An 18,730-nucleotide genomic window follows, 5' to 3' on the forward strand; every position below is an offset into this window, starting at 1 on the left:
CCAGGGGAAAAAGAAAAAGCAGAAGTTACTCTTTAAAAGTGCAAAGAGAGCATCGGTTCAGCATCTTGTGATGTTGACGGCGTTAGCCTCTGCATGATTTGATTCACGGGTGATGCGCTGAAGTTTCCAAGTCCCATCATTGTTCCAAATGTCACTAATATTGCCAAGCTTTTTTTTTTCCACCCCCCATTCCCCCCCCCCAAGAGGATTTTAAGAATATGAATTGTCTGGACTCCAGTTGCTTGTTACTCTGTGAAACACCTTTTCACCTTAGCAATTATGCTATAAACATGAGGAATTTTGTAACTGAAAGGACGACCGAGCTAATAAAGAGCTGTTTGCTGGGTTAGAACCCCAACTATTATTGAATGTTTTGTTGAGTAGCTGGGGAATGGAAGGTCAGAAGATAAAGCAGTTTAGTGTTGTTGGAGTGGCTTTGCCACGCTATTGTTCCCTGCACTTCACAGATCACAGGATTGTTCTCTGAGGATTGCAAATTAGAAGTCGCCGTCAGAAACCGAAGCCCTCACAAATGTTGGGTTCATGCAAAGCTGGAAAGAAGGATGAATGTCTTCTGACTTTTCTGAGATCTCTCATAAATCTAAAAAAAACCCCACAAAGTTGAAAAAGAAACAAACAAAACCCCTCCAAGCTTTGTACAAACAGAGACTACTGAAGTTGTCTTCTTTTCTCTCTCTCCCCCCCGCCCGCCGCCCCGGCTGCCTTGCTTTTTGTGTAGCAGCTCTGCAGAGAGGAAATTCCTCCATTATGTAATGTATTTTGAAATCCTCTCCTCTCACCAGTCGTCTTGGCAGCATTCTGATGGCTGGAAAAACTTTGTGTATGTTTTCAGTTGTCATTGAAACTAGGGTCATGTGAGAAGATGGCCTCCTGCTTCTTAAACACATCAAGGCAGCTCCTTCTCCTGTAGAACTGCTGAAGATCTCTGTACCATCCAAGCACCTTGACTTTAAGTCTGAAGGGACTTGCAAGTGGTCAGTCTTGGGTTGATCTTCTTCATGCCAATAATTCCTGACTTGTGGATCAGTTAAACTAATCATCTACCTACCACTAAATGCCTCCCTATCTAAGAATGCACTGGCTTCATGTTGAACTATTTCCTTTCAATAGGGCATGTACAAGATGGTGTCTAAAGAGCACAGCAAGAGCAGTAACTGCAGGTTTCATTTCCTTTGTGGAGAGTGTCCTGGGAGTGCTGGTGGACAAGGAGTTAACTGTAAGCCAGCAATGTGCCCTTGTGGTCAAAAAGGCCAATGGCCTTGCAGGGTGCATGAAGAGTGTGGCCAGCAGGTTGAGAGAGGGTCTCCTCTTCTACTCTGCCCTGGTCTGGAGTACTGGATCCAGTTCTGGGCTCTGTGATCCAACAGAGACGAGAAACTACTGGGAAGAGTCCAGTGGAGGCTACAAAGATTCTGAGGGGATTGGAGTATGTCTGTGAGGAGGAAAGGCTGAGAGACCTGGGACTGTTTAACCAGGAAAAGAGCAGCCTGTAAGGGGATTGGATCAATGCTCAGCAACAGCTAAAGGGTGGGGGGCAAAAGGATAGGGCCAGAGTATTCTCAGTGGTTCCCAGCAGCAGGACAAAGGGCAACAGGCACAAACTGGAACCCAGGAGGCTCAACCTGACCATGAGGAGGAACATCTTTGCTGTGAGGGTGCCAGAACCATGGAGCAGGCTGCCCAGAGAGCTGGTGGAGTGTCCTTCACTGGACAAATTCCAAAAGCACCCAGCCATTGTCATCCTGGGCAACCTGCTGTGGGTGGCTGGGGAGATTGGACTAGATGATCCCCGGAGGTCCCTTCCAACTGCCACCATGCTGGGGTTTTGGGATCCTGTGATTCTGAGTTGTGTTTTTGTTTCCATTGGGGTGATTTGCTGCCATATCTGTGTCTGCATGGCATATGGAGTTGATTAATTATAAATAGAGGCTGTTGTGCTGCGCCGAGTTGTTCGCATTGTACATCAGACTCTACAAACCAGCTGTTTTCTTTGACAATAATGATAATCATGAAAACATTTCCATTACTTAGTAGTCTGTCCCTTAATACTGGGTGTCTGCAGCATGCAGTGGCTGTGTAAACTCCCAAGTGCTTATTTTAAGCATTGAGAAGATTTCTTAAGTACAATAACAGCAATCAGGCAGCCAGGGAGGACTGGGTGGTAGTTACTTGTGCACAAACCAAAGTTTTCCTGATTGGTATCACATGTTACAAACTTTTTTGCAGTCTTTGTGGGACATGGCAGACAACACTGAGCTGGGGGCAGGTGTGGATCTGTTAGAGGGTAGGAGAGCTCTGCAGAGGGACCTTGACAGGCTGGGCAGATGGGCAGAGTCCAACAGCATGAGATTTAACACATCTAAGTGCTGGGTTCTACACCTTGGCCACAACTACCCCATGAAGAGCTACAGGCTGGGGTCAGAATGGCTGGAGAGTGACCAGGCAGAAAGGGACCTGAGGGTACTGGTTGATAGTAGGCTGAATATGAGCCTGCAGTGTGCCCAGGTGGCCAAGAAGGCCAATGGAATCCTGGCCTGCATCAGGAACAGTGTGGGCAGCAGGAGCAGGGAAGTCATTCTGCCCTGTACTCAGCAGTGGTTAGGCCACACCTTGAGTCCTGTGTCCAGTTCTGGGCCCCTCAGTTTAGGAAAGTTGTTGAGTTGCTGGAACTTGTCCAGAGAAGGGCAACAAAGCTGGGGAGGGGTTTGGAGCACAGCCCTGTGAGGAGAGGCTGAGGGAGCTGGGGTTGCTTAGCCTGGAGAAGAGGCTCAGGAGAGACCTTATTGCTGTCTACAATTACCTGAAGGGAGGTTGTAGCCAGGTTGGGATTGGTGTCTTCTCCCAGACAACCAGCACCAGAACAAGAGGACACAGTCTCAAGCTGCACCAAGGGAGCTTTAGTCTGGATGTTAGGAAGAGGCTCTTCATAGAAAGAGAGATTGGCCTTTGGAATGTGCTGCCTGGGGAGGTGGTGGAGTCACTGTTACTGGAGGTGTTTAGGAAGAGACTGGATGTGGCACTTGGTGCCATGGTTTAGTTGATTAGATGGTATTGGCTGATAGGTTGGACTTGATGGTCTCAAAGGTCTTTTCCAACCTGTTCTGTTCTATTCTGTTCTGATTATTGACCTTCTGGAACCAATCTCCAATCCCTGACTGCTAGTTACTAAACTGAATACTTTTAACTTCCAAAGGTCCTGTGGTCTGACTCTTCGGTGACGTTGGTAACCAAATCCTCCTCTGAAGTGACTGAATTTATTTCAAAGGTAAAGGAGATATTTGAAGTACTTCAAACCAGGGAGATGTTTTCTCCCTGTGTGTAATTTTCTTCAGTGGCATTTCTCCAAATTAATTTCATTGCTTGGATGTCGTAAAATGTTTGGCTTACGAAATGCTGTGCCTCCAAGCAGTCATCTTTTCACTAACTCTGTGTAATATCCTCCACCTTTAGCTCTCTCAGCTGTATCCAGAAGAAAACTTGGAGAAATTCATTCCCTGCCTAGCTGGTCCAGATTCATTTTACCTAGAACGGAACCACGTGGACCTGGAATCGGACCTTAGGTATGCTGGGTTTGTTGTGGTGCTGGGTGGTTTTGTCTTGACACTGTAGGGGCTTTTACCAAGCAGAACTAAGAAAAAAAAGGAATTTGAAATAATCCAGAGGAATCTTCACAGGCTTGAGAAGTGGGCCAGTGCCAACTGCATGAACTTCAACAAGTCAAAGTGTGATCTTGCATCTGGGTTGGGTCGGTCCCAGACACAAATCCAGGCTGGGTGCAGAGTGGGTTGAGAGTAGCTCTGAAGAAAGAGTCTTGGGGGTGTTGATTGAGAAGTTCAACAGGAGCCAGCAGTGCCCTCATACAGCCCAGAAGGTAGCTGGGTGCTGGGCTGCATCAAGAGGAGTGTGGCTAGTAGGGCAAGAGAGAGGGGATTCTGCTCCTTTACTCTGCTCTTGTTAGACCCTACCTCGACTATTGAGTCCAGTTTTGATGTCCCTGTCGTAAGAAGGACACAGCTGTTTGAGCAAGTCCAGAGGAGGGCCACAAAAATCATCCAAGGAATGGAGCATCCCTGCTATGAGGGTGGGCTGGGGAAGCTGAGGTTGTTCAGCCTAGAGAAGAGAAGACTCTGGAGGGATCTTATAGCTGACTTCTGGTAACTCAGATCCTTCAGGAAGGCTGGAGGGGGACTTTTCTTAAGGGTGTCTAGCAATAGGACAAGGGAATGCTTTGAAGCTGAGGAAGAGTAGGTTCAGAATAGATCTTAGGAAGAAGTTCTTCAGTCAAGAGTGGTGAGACCCTGGTATAGGCTGCCCAGGGAGGTTGCTTCCTCCTGGAATTGTTGAGTCTAGCTGAGAGGCGTCCCTGCCCATGGCGGGGTGGGGTGGGGGTGTTGGAATAGATGATTTCTGAGGTCCCTTCCAACCTAAGCAATTCTGTGAAATTAGAGCTTGATCCTAAGCATATTTCTTGATGTTCTCATTCCAGTGCATAAGAATTTTTCAGGAATTCTCTCTTCAGAAATACAGATGGTAATAATATTCTGTATTAAGCTTCCTAGAGAACTGACATTTCCTCATTCCTCCTTAAAAACAAAGAGAGGATCTTTGGCTTTGCAGGAGCTTGGTCTGGGCTCAAAAAGCAGCCAAAATTGCTCTAAACCACCCTCCCCCCCAAAAAAAACTCAAGAAAAGTAATTGCCTGAAGGGTGGGTTGTGGGGATTTTTTCACCCCCTGCCCTTTCACAGTTTTCACTTCTCTCAGCTGTTTTAGGTTGTCTTGGTGTTTGTTTATTTTACTTGGATTTTAAAAGGTAGTTATGCAGGTATCTAATTATTAGAGATGTTCCATTTTTGGAAGCCATTAACAGCTAAGAAACCTTTGAAGCCTGAGATAATTCATTATCACAACTCAGGTGGCCACTGTCTAATCTAAATCACCATACATGAGCCCCCCTACTCAGCACAGCCTGGTGAGGCCACACCTTGAGTACTGGGTGCAGTTTTGGGGCCCTCACTACAATAAAGACTTTGAGGTGCTGGAGTGTGTCCAGAGAAAGGAAACAAAGCTGGTGAAGGGTCTGGAGAACAAGCCTTGTGAGGAGCAGCTGAGGGAAGTGGGGTTGTTCAGCCTGGAGAAAAGAAGGCTGAGAGGAGACTTACTGCTCTCTACAATGCCCTGAAAAGAGGATGGAACCTGGTAGGGGCTGGTGTCTTCTCCCTGGTAACAAGTGATAGTACAAGCGGAAATGGCCTCAAGTTGCACCAGGGGAGCTTTAAGCTGGACATTAGAAGAAAATTCTTCACTGAAAGGGTTCTCAGACACTGGAACAGGCTCCCCAGAGAGGTGCTTGAATCCCCATCCCTGTGGGGGTTAAGAGATGCAGAGTTGGTGCTGAGGGACATGGTTTAGCACTGGAGTTGGAGTTAGATGATGGCTGGAGCCAATGATCTTGCAGGGCTTTGCAACAGAAATGGAAATGAATTCTATTATCTATATGTAATGTTTTAGGATAGAATATAATACTTGCATCAATAGATATTGTACCAACCTATAATAATTACACTCCAACCCATCACCTGTGGCAGGTCACAGAGTTTCTCTCTTGCTAAATACCTCAACAGTTTTGCTAGGAAAATGTGAAGGGCTTAAATTAGTTTCAGGCACTACTGTCTCTATTTACAAAGCCTGCAATGAGATTTTAAAATGCTAATGGTCTTGTGTTAGAGCTTCTGCCAAGCACCTCTTTTCCCCAAATCCAGAGAGACTTCTGTCCCCCGTTAGCAGAGCCACGGTGGCTGTTGGTTTTCCATAGGCAGAGCCAGCAGGTGCATGCCTGGATTATTTTTCATGACACACAGTGTTAACATTTCAAACAGGCCTTTGTGTGCTTTGAGGATCACAGCCTGTGGAGGAGAATTAGGGAGGGTGAGAGAGGGAATGCTGGTGGCTGCTGTTTAGCTAGCAACAGTCTCTACAAATCTAGGTTAATAGAGCAGCGGTCGGCGTTTACACAGCAACGGTTGTGCCTGTGGAGCGGAGAAGGGAGCCCTGCCCTGAAGTGCTACATATTTGGAAAACTCACACTTGAACTGATTCAGATTCAAATTGAATGATGGTTTTTCAAGATGGAAAGCACATGGTGTTTCCCAGTGATCAGGACTTGGCCCAGTCGTGTTCAGCGTCTTCACAGTATCACCAAGGTTGGAAGAGACCTCAAAGATCACCAAGTCCAACCTGTCACCCAAAACCTCATGACTAGACCATGGCACCAAGTGCCACATCCAATCCCCTCTTGAACACCTCCAGGGATGGTGACTCCACCACCTCCCTGGGCAGCACATTCCAAGGGCTAACAACTCTCTTGGTGAAGATCTTTCTCCTCACCTTGAGCCTAAACTTCGCCTGGCACAGCTTGAGACTGTGTCCTCTTGTTCTGGTGCTGGTTGCCTGGGAGAAGAGACCAACCCCCACCTGGCTACAGCCACCCTTCAGGTAGTTGTAGAGAGCAAGGTCTCCCCTGAGCCTCCTCTTCTCTAGGCTAAACAATCCCAGCTCCCTCAGCCTCTCCTCATAGGGTTTGTGCTCAAGGCCTCTCCCCAGCCTCATTGCCCTTCTCACATTCCAGCAACTCAACATCTTTCCTAAACTGAGGGGCCCAGAACGGGACATAGTACTCAAGGTGTGGCCTAACCAGTGCTGAGTACAAGGACACAATGACTTCCCTGCTCCTGCTGACCACACTATTCTTGATGCAGGCCAGGATGCCATTGGCCTTCTTGGTCACCTGGGTACACTGCTGGCTCAGTGACCATCTTCATCAGTGACCTAGAGAAAATGGCCTCAAGTGGCACCAAGGGAGGTTTAGGTTGGATATTAGCAAAAATTTCTTCACTGAAAGAGTGATCAGGCATTGGAAGAGGTTGCCCAGCAAGGTGGTGGAGTCACCATCCTGGAGGTGTTCAAAAAATGTGTAGGCATGGCACTTCAAGACATAGGTTTAGTGGCCATGTTGGCTGCACTTGATCTTAGAGGTCTTTTCCAATGGAAACAGTTCTATAACTTGGGTAGAAGTAACTCCCAGCACCAGTATAGGTAAGGGGTTGACCTGCTGGAGAACAGCTCTGCAGAGCTTGGGGAGCACTGGTGGACAATGTTGCCTGTGAGTCAGCAGTGTGCTCTCTTGGCCAAGAAGGCTAATGGTCTCCTGGGATGCATTAAAAAGAGTGTGGCCAGCAAGTCATGGGAGATTCTCCTGCCTCTCTACTCTGCCAGGCTGAGGACACATCTAGAGAATTGTATCTAGTTCTGGACTCCCCAGTTCAGGAGAGACAATGAACTACTGTAGAGTGACCTGTAGAGGCTATGAAGATGCTGAGGGGACTGGAGCATCTCTGTGAGGAGGAAAGGCTGAGAGACCTGGGGCTATTTAGCCTGGAGAAGAACAGCCTAAGAGGGGATCTGCTTGATGCTCATCAATGGCACTTGACCAGGAGGAGAATCTTCTTTGCTCTGAGGATGCCAGAGTCCTGGAGCAGGCTGTCCTGAGGAGTCTCCTCTGGAGAGATTTGCAAAGCATTGAGATCCAGGGCAACCTGCAGTGGATGACCCTGCTTTGGCAGGGAGGTTGGACTAGATCCCCAGAGGTCCCTTCCAATCCCCCACCATGCTGGGAGTCTGTTTCTGTGTGTGCACAGTTGTCTTCTTTTCCACTCAAAGGCTTTTTCCGAGTGACAAAGATCTGGTCACCTTGCCCTCTGTCTAAAACCACTTCCTACATGTGTTCAAATCTGCAGAAGGTGGGGCAAAAGGGCTGCACAAGAAGTTTAGTCCTGTTGACAGAACACATTGATACACTGCAAAGTTTTAGGAGATGCCGTTTTTCCTCCAGAAGAGGCACAGCAATCTCAGGGAAAACTTGACATAAGCTTTGCAGCCTTTTTTCTCCCTGCACTGCCAGACTCTGCATCTGCTGTTTATCTTGAAGAGGAGAGGATTCAATAACAGATAGATCTATACTGTATGGTCTTCAAGTTCATGAATTTAAAAGGAAATAGTCAGGTTTATATTTGGACATTTTGTGCCCTACCAAGTGTTCAGTGTTCCTAGTCTCAACTGAACAGAGTGGAAGCACCACCATGGTTACATGTATTTGAGCAGTATTAAGGAGAAGAATATCCATATGTTTCATGTCTCCTTTGATGCAGCATTCCAGTGTTGTTAATTTGAAAGGTCTGTGATGTTTTGATTTCCAAATTCACTTTCCAAATGTCCTCTCTCTATATATATATCATCCACAAACCTGCTTACAAAGGCAGCTAGGAGTCAGAGCTGGGAGGATTTGGTTTGTTTTTCTGATGCACCCACAGGTACTTGGCACCATTACCTTCCCATGTGGTGAAAAATGACCACGTTAGAAAGTTCTTCAGCACTTCATCTCCCTCACAGCAACTTCAGAGTTCAAGTAAGTTTAAACAAAGCCTAAAAATGAACTTTTCATCTTGCTGCACGCTTCCCAAACTGGTGCCATTTGTAACTTCTCTTCCCTCTCCCTAGGTTCTGGCAACCCCTCCCTTTATAAAGTAGGAACTACGCTGGGAACATCTGGAAGGTGAAGTATTCATTTTGTTTACATTTGTGCTGGGTCATGACCCAGGTCATGATCTGTCTCCCCTTGGGGGATTTATTGGCCTCTATGCTTCCATTTTCATCTGTAGAAGATTTTAAGACGTTCTAACCTTACTATGTGGTTTGCCTGGGACAGAGAAGCGGTGAGAGTGTTGGCGTAAGGTACCGCTGGCATTCCTTGTGTTGTTGTTTGTTCATTCTTTACATGCCTTAAGAACACATCTTAAAGTAATAAACACAAGATATGATAGTGACTGCAAGAGCTCAGTGTAGATGATTGCTTGAAGGAAAGTTTTTGCAGTGAGCTGATGGCAGGGACAGCAAATCACAGACAGCAAATCACACTACTGTAGAATGGTTTGGATCAGAAAGGGCCTTTAAGATTGTCTCTCACTGCCATGGGAGTGACACCTCCTACTAGACAAAATTTAGGTAACTGATAATTTGCAAGGCAGAATATGATGCAATTCCTGGAAATGAAAGACAGACTTCAGCTTCAGCTTCAAAAAGAAAAGATACACAATGCAATTACCATTGGACCAAACTTTCTAGAACTATGACAAAATCTTTTGTCGTTTCATTTCATCCCGTGGCTCTTCTGTCCTAAGAAATGCTCAAGAAAGAGTTCAGGGAAACCTTTTGATGAGAATTCTACTGGAGATCAGACAGTAGAACCTTTAAACACCCATTTTAAGCAGAGTTTGTCAAAGTATTTAAAGCTATAGCCAGCCATTGGCATCAACACTTCACTGTTGAGCTGTGGTGATGGATGTGTTCCTTGTGAAGTCATCATGGTCTCAATCACGAACTTTAAAGGAATAATGATTATCTGAATTGTAGGCACAGATCTGGTCATCTTTGTGAGCAAAGAGCAACCAGAGCATCTCTGAGAGCGTTTTCCTTCTCTCTACAGCACATTTTAATGTTCCCTTGAAGCAAGGGTTTTTTTTCCTTCAGAGGATAAACCCTCTTCCAAGGGAGGTAGAAGCAGCCCTGAAGAAAACAGGAAAGACATTCTCTTGCCTTTTGTTAGGATTTAAACTCACAGAAAGAGAGATTGGCCATTGGAATGTGCTGCCCAGGGAGGTGGTGGAGTCACCATCGCTGGAGGTGTTTAGGAAGAGCCTGGATGGGGCTCTTGGTGCCAAGGTTTAGTTGATTAGATGGTGTTGGGTGATACGTTGGACTCGATGATCTCAAAGGTCTTTTCCAACCTGGTTAATTCTATTCAGAACTTCTTAAGAGGCAAGTTTCATTTCCTCCCACAAACCTCAGAGCCCTCCAAGGAGCCAATACTGGAGGTTATTTTGCCACTTCCACATGTAAAGAAGAATTTCCCCATGATTATATTTGGCCTTCTTTTTTCTTTTCTTCCCTTTCCCTTTCCCTTTCCCTTTCCCTTTCCCTTTCCCTTTCCCTTTCCCTTTCCCTTTCCCTTTCCCTTTCCCTTTCCCTTTCCCTTTCCCTTTCCCTTTCCCTTTCCCTTTCCCTTTCCCTTTCCCTTTCCCTTTCCCTTTCCCTTTCCCTTTCCCTTTCCCTTTCCCTTTCCCTTTCCCTTTCCCTTTCCCTTTCCCTTTCCCTTTCCCTTTCCCTTTCCCTTTCCCTTTCCCTTGAGTCACAGCCATTTTCACTGAACCTTTTTTAAGTTGCAGAGAAGTAGTAGAACATACATTATCTGTGATTATATAGGAGGAAACCCCTGCCTAAGGTGAAGATCAGGCTTGTCATCTGACATAAACTGCCCTGGGTTTATTGTGCTGCAAGCCCAAATCTCTGAACTTGGACCAAACAGTGCAGGTTTTACCAGAAATCCTGGATGGGGCAAGTTCTTGTGACCATAGTAGCTGCCCTCTGGGGGTGGCACAATGTGCTCAACCAAATGATGTTGCTCTTTTGCAGGCCTATCTGTGGTGTGGCTGGCATTCAGTCTTCTCAGAACCATGTCCAGCACTCAGCCGCCGCTCCTGTTGCACTGCCCCACTGTTCCCACGCGGGAGGCACCGGCTCCTCGCTGGCCTATCGCACCCAGATGGACACCTCTGCTTCACCCATGTTAATGTCTTCCAGTCCACAGACCCCTCAGACACAGGAGCAAAATGGGATCTTAGACTGGCTCAGGAAACTGCGGTTGCACAAGTACTACCCTGTCTTCAAACAGCTCACAATGGAGAAGGTAGGGCAGTGGATTAAGAGGGAGACAGCTCTTAGATTATCCTGGACTTCTCTGCAGTGCAGAGAGGCTGCAAACATCTGTATTGAGTGAATCATGGAAGTTAGGGGAGGCTGAAAGTTTGCAGTCTCTGGAAGCAATAACATTTGGATGAAGAAGTTATTTCTGTTTCAATCTGTGCTGTGGCCTGGGCCTGGGCTGTTTGACAGCTGCTGCCTGCTTCAGAATTCTTCACTAAATGCTTGAAATCCAACCTGCATGGCTGTCTTGGGAGTTCTGCTTGGGCTCCCTGTGCAGTAGATAACTAAACGTTATTGATTTGTTTTTTTGTTGTTGTCTTGTTTGTGCTTCTTGATTGATTGTTTTGTTTCCTCCCCAAATATTTGGTTATCCTTTGTTTAAACACTGCATTCACAGAGACTTCTGACACAAAACATTAGCCTGTGCTGCACGAACATGCAAGTGACTGTGAAGGGTTTGTGTTCTGGAGATGTGGAAACAAAATCACCCATTTGCATAGCAAGAGTAAGGAATGATACCTGTGTGTGCTGGGTTTGATCTGAGCAGAATACTTTGACAGCATTTACCCAGCTCCATCTCTAAATCCCTGTCCTCTGACATCTCTTTGAGCCTTGAACGCCCTCCAGTGGACTAAGTGCTTTAGTTGGGCCAGGTCTAAACTGGGATGGCTCTGTGCTGGTGGTAGGATGTTGTATGTGTTTAATAATCATCTGTTACCAGTCTTCTCATTTGACTTTGTTCATTATGTGAAGGGAAATACATTTTTTTCTCCCCCCTGTAATAAGAGAACAAAACTGTTCCTGTTCTGGTGTGTTTTTATGCACACTTTGCTGGCCTTCATTTTCATTACAGCATGTTACAACTGTCTATGTTTTTCCACACTCTGCATCTATATTTCATTATAACATTTAGTTTGGCATGATGTTTTTCCAGTGACAGCACACTGATTTCTGTGTTAAAAGACACCACTAGGAAAACTAGAATGTTTGGTGGGGTGTTTTTTTAAGAGAAGCAGATCCTTAAACTGAGCACAAAGTTCTGTTTTAATATACATGAATGACTTCATCTTTCTTCTGAAGAGTTGAACCAAGCACAGACCTAATTAAATTTCATCTGCAGACATTCTCTCTCCCGTGCCAGTCCTCCACACTTATATTCTACCCTGATTCTATAATTTAAAACTGGGGAGTTTCCTTGAATTAACATATGTTTAAAAAATGGCTTTTAAGTTGCCTTTCAGGACTGATCTTTGATGAAAAAGAGGCTTTAAACCTCAGCACACTTTCTTTTTTCCTCCCCTTCACAAGTTTCTGAGTCTTACTGAGGAAGATCTGAATAAGTTTGAATCACTCACCATGGGAGCAAAGAAGAAGCTCAAGACTCAGCTAGAGTTGGAGAAGTAAGTAAAGGAGGGGGAAGAAAGATCATGAGAGAGTTAATGCAAGTTCTACAAAGGTCTTTGCTTTCTAACCATAAACCAAGCAGGATTCCCACATGTAAATATGGGTAACATTTGGCTCCCTTCCCCTGCAGCTGTGTCAGTTGCTTTGAAAAGCTCTTGAAACAAAGGCTTACTGGGTCAAATTTAGTACTTGCTGGTTTAACTTGTGTAATAGATTTTGTAAAGCAGGTGTGCAAAGGCTATTCAGATTTTGGGCTTACCATCTACCCAAGGCTCATAGGTAGGAGGGAATCAGGTAAACAAGCTTTTGAGCTGTAGAGTTTGCCAGCTCAGGTGATGCACACAAAACCCCAGGATGCCCAGCAGGACTTTTTCCTTCATAAGACCTGCCAGGTTTTTTGACTTCCATCCATATGGATGGAGCACAGCTCCTTTGAGAGCCTCCATGGTGACCTGTAGTAGCCAAGGCCAGCTGTGGCAGCTGCAGTTCTTCAGGCCCCTGCTGGAGCTGGGATGCAGGATCTGGACTTCTGATGTTGTATGGGGACAAACCACAGAAAGTCAAAGCTGTTGCAGATAACCCTGGTCTCAGGAAGATCACAGCTTTATGTGGTTAGGGTGATATGAAAAAACCAAACCACTTTTGGGGAAGCTGATGCCACAGGTTGTTCTATATTTTAATATCTTCACATAGAAGGAAGTATTTATTCTGAAGCTACTGGAGTTACTTAGAAAGCAAGTAAAAATCAAAATCCATGCCCATTTATCTAAGCTCTGTGACAGCATTGTTCATCAGTGTTAATTTTTCCAGAGTGTGTTTGCAAAATGAAAACTTTGGACTGCATTTGGTTTCTCTTTGGTTTTGGTGTGCACGACCAGATTCTGGACAAGCTTAGATAATGGGTGAGAGAATTTCATCACCATTTGATCACAGCATCATAGAGTGGTATGGGTTGGAAGAGACTTTAGAGATCATCTACTTCCAAGCCCTCTGCCATGGCCAGGGACACCTACTAGACCAGCTTGCTCAAGGCCCCATGCAACCTGGATTTGAATACTTCCAGGCTTGAAGCCTCCACAGCTTCTCTGGGGCAAGCTTTTCCAGTGCCTTACTACACTCCTGGGGAAGAATTTCTTCCTAATGTCTAATCTAAATCCAGCTTACTCTGATTTGAAGCCATTACCTCTTGTCCTATCACTGGGATGATTTACCTTGTACAAATAAGAGCATTAATATTGCAATGAGATGGCAAACAGTCCAAATGTAACTGCTGGCATGAAGCTATGGGCAGGACTGCTGCAATTTCCAAATGTTCCCATTTGAAATGAGTGGGTTGGCATTTAGTGGGCTGTGTCTGCTGCAGTTTCATTCAGAAATTGATTGTCTGTTGTGCTTTCTGCCAGTTTCTGTTTCTCCATAACATTTCTCCCTCACCCTACAGAGAAAAATCAGAGAAACGGTGCCTAAACTCCACAACACCTTCGGCAGTGACCAGCAGCGGCGTGGCCAGGGTTCCCCCTACCACCCATGTAGGGCCTATCCAGAGCATTCGTGGCAACCATGCTGCAGGTGAGAAAGAGTAGAGGACAGTGCTGTGCTCTTGGGGCTGGATATCATAGCATCATGGAATCACTGTGGTTGGAAAAGACCTTTAAGGTCATTGAGTCCAACTGTCAACCACCATGGCCATTAAATTGTGTCCCAAAGTGCCATGTCTAGGTGTTTCTTTGAACACTGCTAGGGATGGTGACTCCACTACCCTCCCCTAGGCAGCTTGTTCCAATGCTCCTTACAAGACCTGTTCTCCAGATTCTGGACCTGCTCCAGCACCACAATGTCCTTCTTGCAGTAGGGGGCCCAAAACTGAAGCTGGGATTCAAGGTGTGACCTCACCAGTGCTGTGTACAGGTCATCTATTGCACAGGCCACCCTTGCACAAAAGCAAACTCATTCTTGCACTGCTTTTCCACCAACCTGTTGTAAGAATTAGCTTCCAAAATGTCATTGGCTTAATGGGAAGCAATCAAAAAGTAGGAGGAGTGCAATGAAAAGTAGTTTCCTCTTCATAGTGCTGCACTAGTCAGCCACTGTTGCATCTCCAGACTTCTGCTGCTTAGCCAAGGTGTCTCTCTCAATCTTGAGCATCACTGTGTTGGATGGTGCCATGAGCCAGCTGTAATTAGGTCCTGTCAAGTAGGTGTTGCCATTTTGTTTGCATTCCTGACTGCTCACACACCCTGTCCCTGCAGAGCTGCGAGTGGATGTGGATCAGCCAGCCCACCCACTGCCCCGGGAGGGCAGCTCTTCAGAGTACTCCAGCTCCTCTTCCAGCCCCATGGGGATCCAGACGAGGGAGGAGAGCTCAGACAGCGCCGAGGAGAACGAGAGACGTAAGCAGAACCGACCAGAGGGTGCCAGCAGTGCCCTTTTTTGTCTGGTGAAGTATTTACAGATGTTTCTGTCCCCAGGTTTGGAGATTCACTTGGATGGCTCTGAAAAGGAGAAGCCAGTGATGTTACTGAATCATTTCACTTCCAGCTCTGCCAGACCTACGGCCCAGGTCTTACCAGTGCAAAACGACGCAGGTTCCAATCCATCCGGCCATCACACTCTGCCCATGCAGATGATGTCAGCAGCCTCTACTCACATCACCCCTATTCGGATGCTAAACTCAGTGCACAAATCAGAGCGTGGCAATGCAGACATGAAGCTACTTTCATCCTCTATGCATTCTCTTTTATCTTTAGAAGAAAGAAATAAAGTCTCCTCTGGATCTAGGGGCAGCATAAAAATGGAAAAGAGCTTTGGAAATGCAGTGGTGGATGTCATGTCTGCATCTTCTCCCCACCAGCCCTTGCAAGTGCTGTCAGGGGCTGCTGAGAGCAGCTCACCCACATCTACTATTAACTTCGGTCCTCGAACCAAAGTCATGCATGCTTCGAGTCTGGACAGAGTGATGAAAACAGCTCAGCAGCCAGGACTAATAGTAGAGACCAGCACTGCTGCCACCGTAACATCCAGCACAGTCTTCCACGTGGCTCGTCCACCCATCAAACTCCTGGTGTCTTCGTCTCTTCCTACTGATTCTGCCATTGCTGGGCAGACCTCCTGCTCCAGTAATATGCAAATAACAGTGTCCCCTGCAATAATCAACCCCCGGACTGCTCTCTACACAGCCAACACCAAAGTTGCCTTTTCTGCGATGAGCAGCGTGCCAGTGGCGCCCATGCAAGGCAGCTTCTGTGCGAACAACAGCAACGCGGCCTCCTCCAGCAGCCACCCTTCCACCTCCTTTGCCACCATGGGCAACCTGCCCAGCTGCCCCGCACCCAGCTCCAGCCCCACGCTCTCTGTCGCCGAGAACAACTTCTACAGCAGCAGCAGCAGCAGTAGCAGCAGCAGCAGCAGCAGCGGATCCGCGGGGAGCATCCCCGTACCAAACCAGAACCACCACCACCATCACCACCAGCAGCAGCCGCAGCAGCCGCAGCCGCCCGGCTGCATGGTGTGCAGCTCCTGCGGGTGCAGCGGCAACTGCGGCTCCAGCGGCATGACCGTCAGCTACGCCAACTATTTCCAGCACCCCTTTTCAGGACCTTCAATGTTTACTTTCCCATTTCTGCCCTTCAACCCTTTGTGTAGCAACGGCTACATCAACACGCAGCAGTACAACAGCAGCACCACCTTCCCTGTGGTCCACACCGCCTACAACAGCGGCATGGCGCCCGACTCCGTCATGGCGGGGCAGTCGACCTTCGCGGTGCCGCCCATGCAGAACTTTATGGCGGGGACGGCGGGGGTATACCAGGCACAGGGAATGATGGGAAACGGCAACGGGTCCGGACACAAAAAAAATGGGAACCTCTCCTGTTACAACTGCGGGGCCAGTGGGCACAGAGCTCAGGACTGCAAACAGCCTCCCATGGACTTCAATCGGCAAGGTAAAAAAAGCAAGAGGCAGGAGGAGGGACGTGGCTTACATGGAGCAGGATGCCCAGGGAGGTGGTGGAGTCACCGCCCCTGGAGGGTTTCAAGAGGGGATTGGATGTGGCACTTGGTGCCATGGTCTAGTCATGAGGTCTGTGGTGACAGGTTGGTCTTGATCTTTGAGGTCTCTTCCAACCTTGGTGATACTGTGATTGAAAAGACCTGTGGATGTGGTGCTGAGGGATGTGGTTTAGTGGTGGTGGCTTAGCAGGAGTGGTGGGATTGTGAGCTCTGGGCAAGCGGTTGGTCCATTCCAACCTCAGGAGTCCTTTGATTCTGTGGTTCCTTGATTCTGTGATGCTAATCCCAAGCAAATTTTGACCAGCCCTAAAACCACATCTAAACTGGTCGCTTCTACTGTGCTTTGAGTTTTTCCCTTCCTGCTAGCTGCAGACACGTGCTTGTCATCCTCTCCTGCAGCTCCACTACGGTGCTGCAAGCTTGTGGTACGGTTGGACTCGATGATCCTAAAGGTCTTTTCCAACCCAAACTATGGTTCTGTAGGGTGTGTAATACTGCCTTACATGGATGAGAAGCAGATTGCTTTAAAGCTCTGAGGCATAACGGGTGTGAAAAGGCTGGTGATGGTTAATTCTTCTGCTTCCTCTCCCTCCAGGTACGTTTAGGCTGAAGTATGCCCCTCCCTCCGAAAGTCTCGACTCCACAGACTGACATTTAATCTGGCAAGAAAATGCTGTAAGCCATGGAGATAAAAGGAGATTGAAACACAGAACTGAGACGTCCAGTTGCTGTTAAGCTTAATGTATTTTTTAATCCAAAGGTGCTTTACTTTATTAGACTAGGTAGGAAATCTAGCTTAGGGGTGCGTCAAACCCATTTCGATTGCCAAATTCAAGCTTGGATCTCCTCGTTGGAACTTCTGACTGCGCGTCATCGATGCGGACCGGGTGGACGGTGGAGCTGGCCAGCTGCATTTCCAGTTGCAACATCTGAGGTACTTCTTGTAAAGTTTTCTTTTCACTGGAGAATGTTGCCATATGTGGACTTTCTGAGGTGAAAGGTTTGACTCCCGGGCAGCTACATTCTGAGGTGGAAGCGGCCGTTCGCCGGAAGGTCTTTGGCACCCCTGGGCTAGGTAAAATGTCTACTTTTTTTCAAAAGTGATCAGGCACTAATCTCTGGGATTTTTAAGGATTGCACTACAGAAGAATGTAAAACTCTTCAAGCTTTCTGCACTTTTAGCAGACAGTGTCACTCTGAGACCGGTGCAAGAGGCAAAGAAGTTCCAACTCTGTAACAATTGGCACCAGCAGGCTACAGGACTTAACTAGACAACACAAACCTTAAGTCAGTCTCTGCTCTCCCTTCCAAAAGAACACACACAGCAGTTTCCCTTCCTTCTGGAAACAAGCTTGTGCTTCATTGTCTCACTTATTACTAGATAGTGCTGGGTTCCCAGCAGTGGAATAAACTCAGTTTTCCAAGGGTCCAAGTCCCAGAGACTCCAGAGTCATAAAAGGCTTCGAGGATATTTTCCTGTGATACACAAAATGACCTTTATGTCCTCTTACTGTATATAGGTCTCTTTCACAGAAACCTTATTATTCTGCTTTTGTAAATGAATTTTAAACCATCCTAAACTTCCCCTCCCCACTTCCAGAACTCTGGTAGCAGAGTTTATAAGCTTTTGCTTTACTTTATATATAAAAAAAAAAAGAAACCAACAACCCTGACTCCTACCCTGAGGCTTTTGCTACAGGATTCAGAAGTGGTAGAAGTCAAACATGTAAAAGGTAGTAAACTTCATTATTATCAAGACTTTGAAGGATTTATTGTCAGCCTCCTTCATTGCAATAGATTGTAGATGACTAGCTTTGGTGTTAACTACTTAGCATACATAATTTGTGGGTGACAAATCTAAATTAGGACTTGAGAGGAACCCAAACAAATCCTGAACTGCTCATTTGAAACAGTTTGGTCCTGCCTGGTTGAAAGAAGATCCTAATCCTCATGGCTCACCCCAGGAATCCAATGGCATTAAATGGGTGAGGCCTTCTCCTTAAAATGTCTGACACAGAGGTATTTGCATACTGTAGTTTGGAAGACACCTTTAAAGTCTGAAGCCTTGTTTACAGGTGGAGGTATTTCGTAACCCAGCTTAAACCACACCAGGATGAGGAGGATTGATAGTGGTACAGCTGACTTTGGCTGGGAAGTGAGGGAAGTCGTGCCCAAGGAGGAGGTTTGGAAGTGGTGCAGAGCTGCCCTGAGGAGATGTGGCTTTAGCAAACGCTGGTGTGAGGTGGGGTAACGCAGTGGCTTGACAGTGAAGACCTTCTTGGGCCTTGTCATAGGAAAGAGACGTTCTGGGCCATCCTTCACCCTCAGCAGGTGGCCATCAGCCTCGCTGGGGAGACACAGTGACGCGGGATGGCCCAAAACCAAACTAGGTCCAGAGCAGCTCGTAGCAGGTTTGGCTTTGTGAAAACCAACACATAAAATTTGCATTTAAAAAACCAATAACAATTCATTCCTATGCAA

At 46.8% G+C, this 18,730-nt stretch overlaps 1 protein-coding gene across 1 annotated transcript in view; it reads left to right on the plus strand.

Moving 5' to 3' along the window:
- Positions 1–17,829, plus strand: part of ZCCHC14 (zinc finger CCHC-type containing 14) — a 67,623-nt gene extending 49,794 nt beyond the window's left edge. Inside the window, exons 4-13 of the mRNA XM_068150811.1 lie at positions 3,215–3,286; positions 3,472–3,581; positions 8,389–8,483; positions 8,576–8,630; positions 10,547–10,820; positions 12,146–12,237; positions 13,683–13,810; positions 14,491–14,631; positions 14,710–16,182; positions 16,845–17,829. Of these exons, the coding sequence (XP_068006912.1) occupies positions 3,215–3,286; positions 3,472–3,581; positions 8,389–8,483; positions 8,576–8,630; positions 10,547–10,820; positions 12,146–12,237; positions 13,683–13,810; positions 14,491–14,631; positions 14,710–16,182; positions 16,845–16,900 (2,496 nt within the window). The 3' untranslated portion in view covers positions 16,901–17,829. The remainder of the gene's footprint in view (positions 1–3,214; positions 3,287–3,471; positions 3,582–8,388; positions 8,484–8,575; positions 8,631–10,546; positions 10,821–12,145; positions 12,238–13,682; positions 13,811–14,490; positions 14,632–14,709; positions 16,183–16,844) is intronic.
- The last annotated feature ends 901 nt before the right edge of the window (positions 17,830–18,730 follow it).

This window comes from Melanerpes formicivorus, unplaced genomic scaffold (assembly GCF_026170545.1).
Source record: "Melanerpes formicivorus ecotype bairdi unplaced genomic scaffold, bMelFor1.0.p_v2 SCAF_20, whole genome shotgun sequence".
Taxonomy (NCBI): Eukaryota; Metazoa; Chordata; class Aves; order Piciformes; family Picidae; genus Melanerpes; species Melanerpes formicivorus.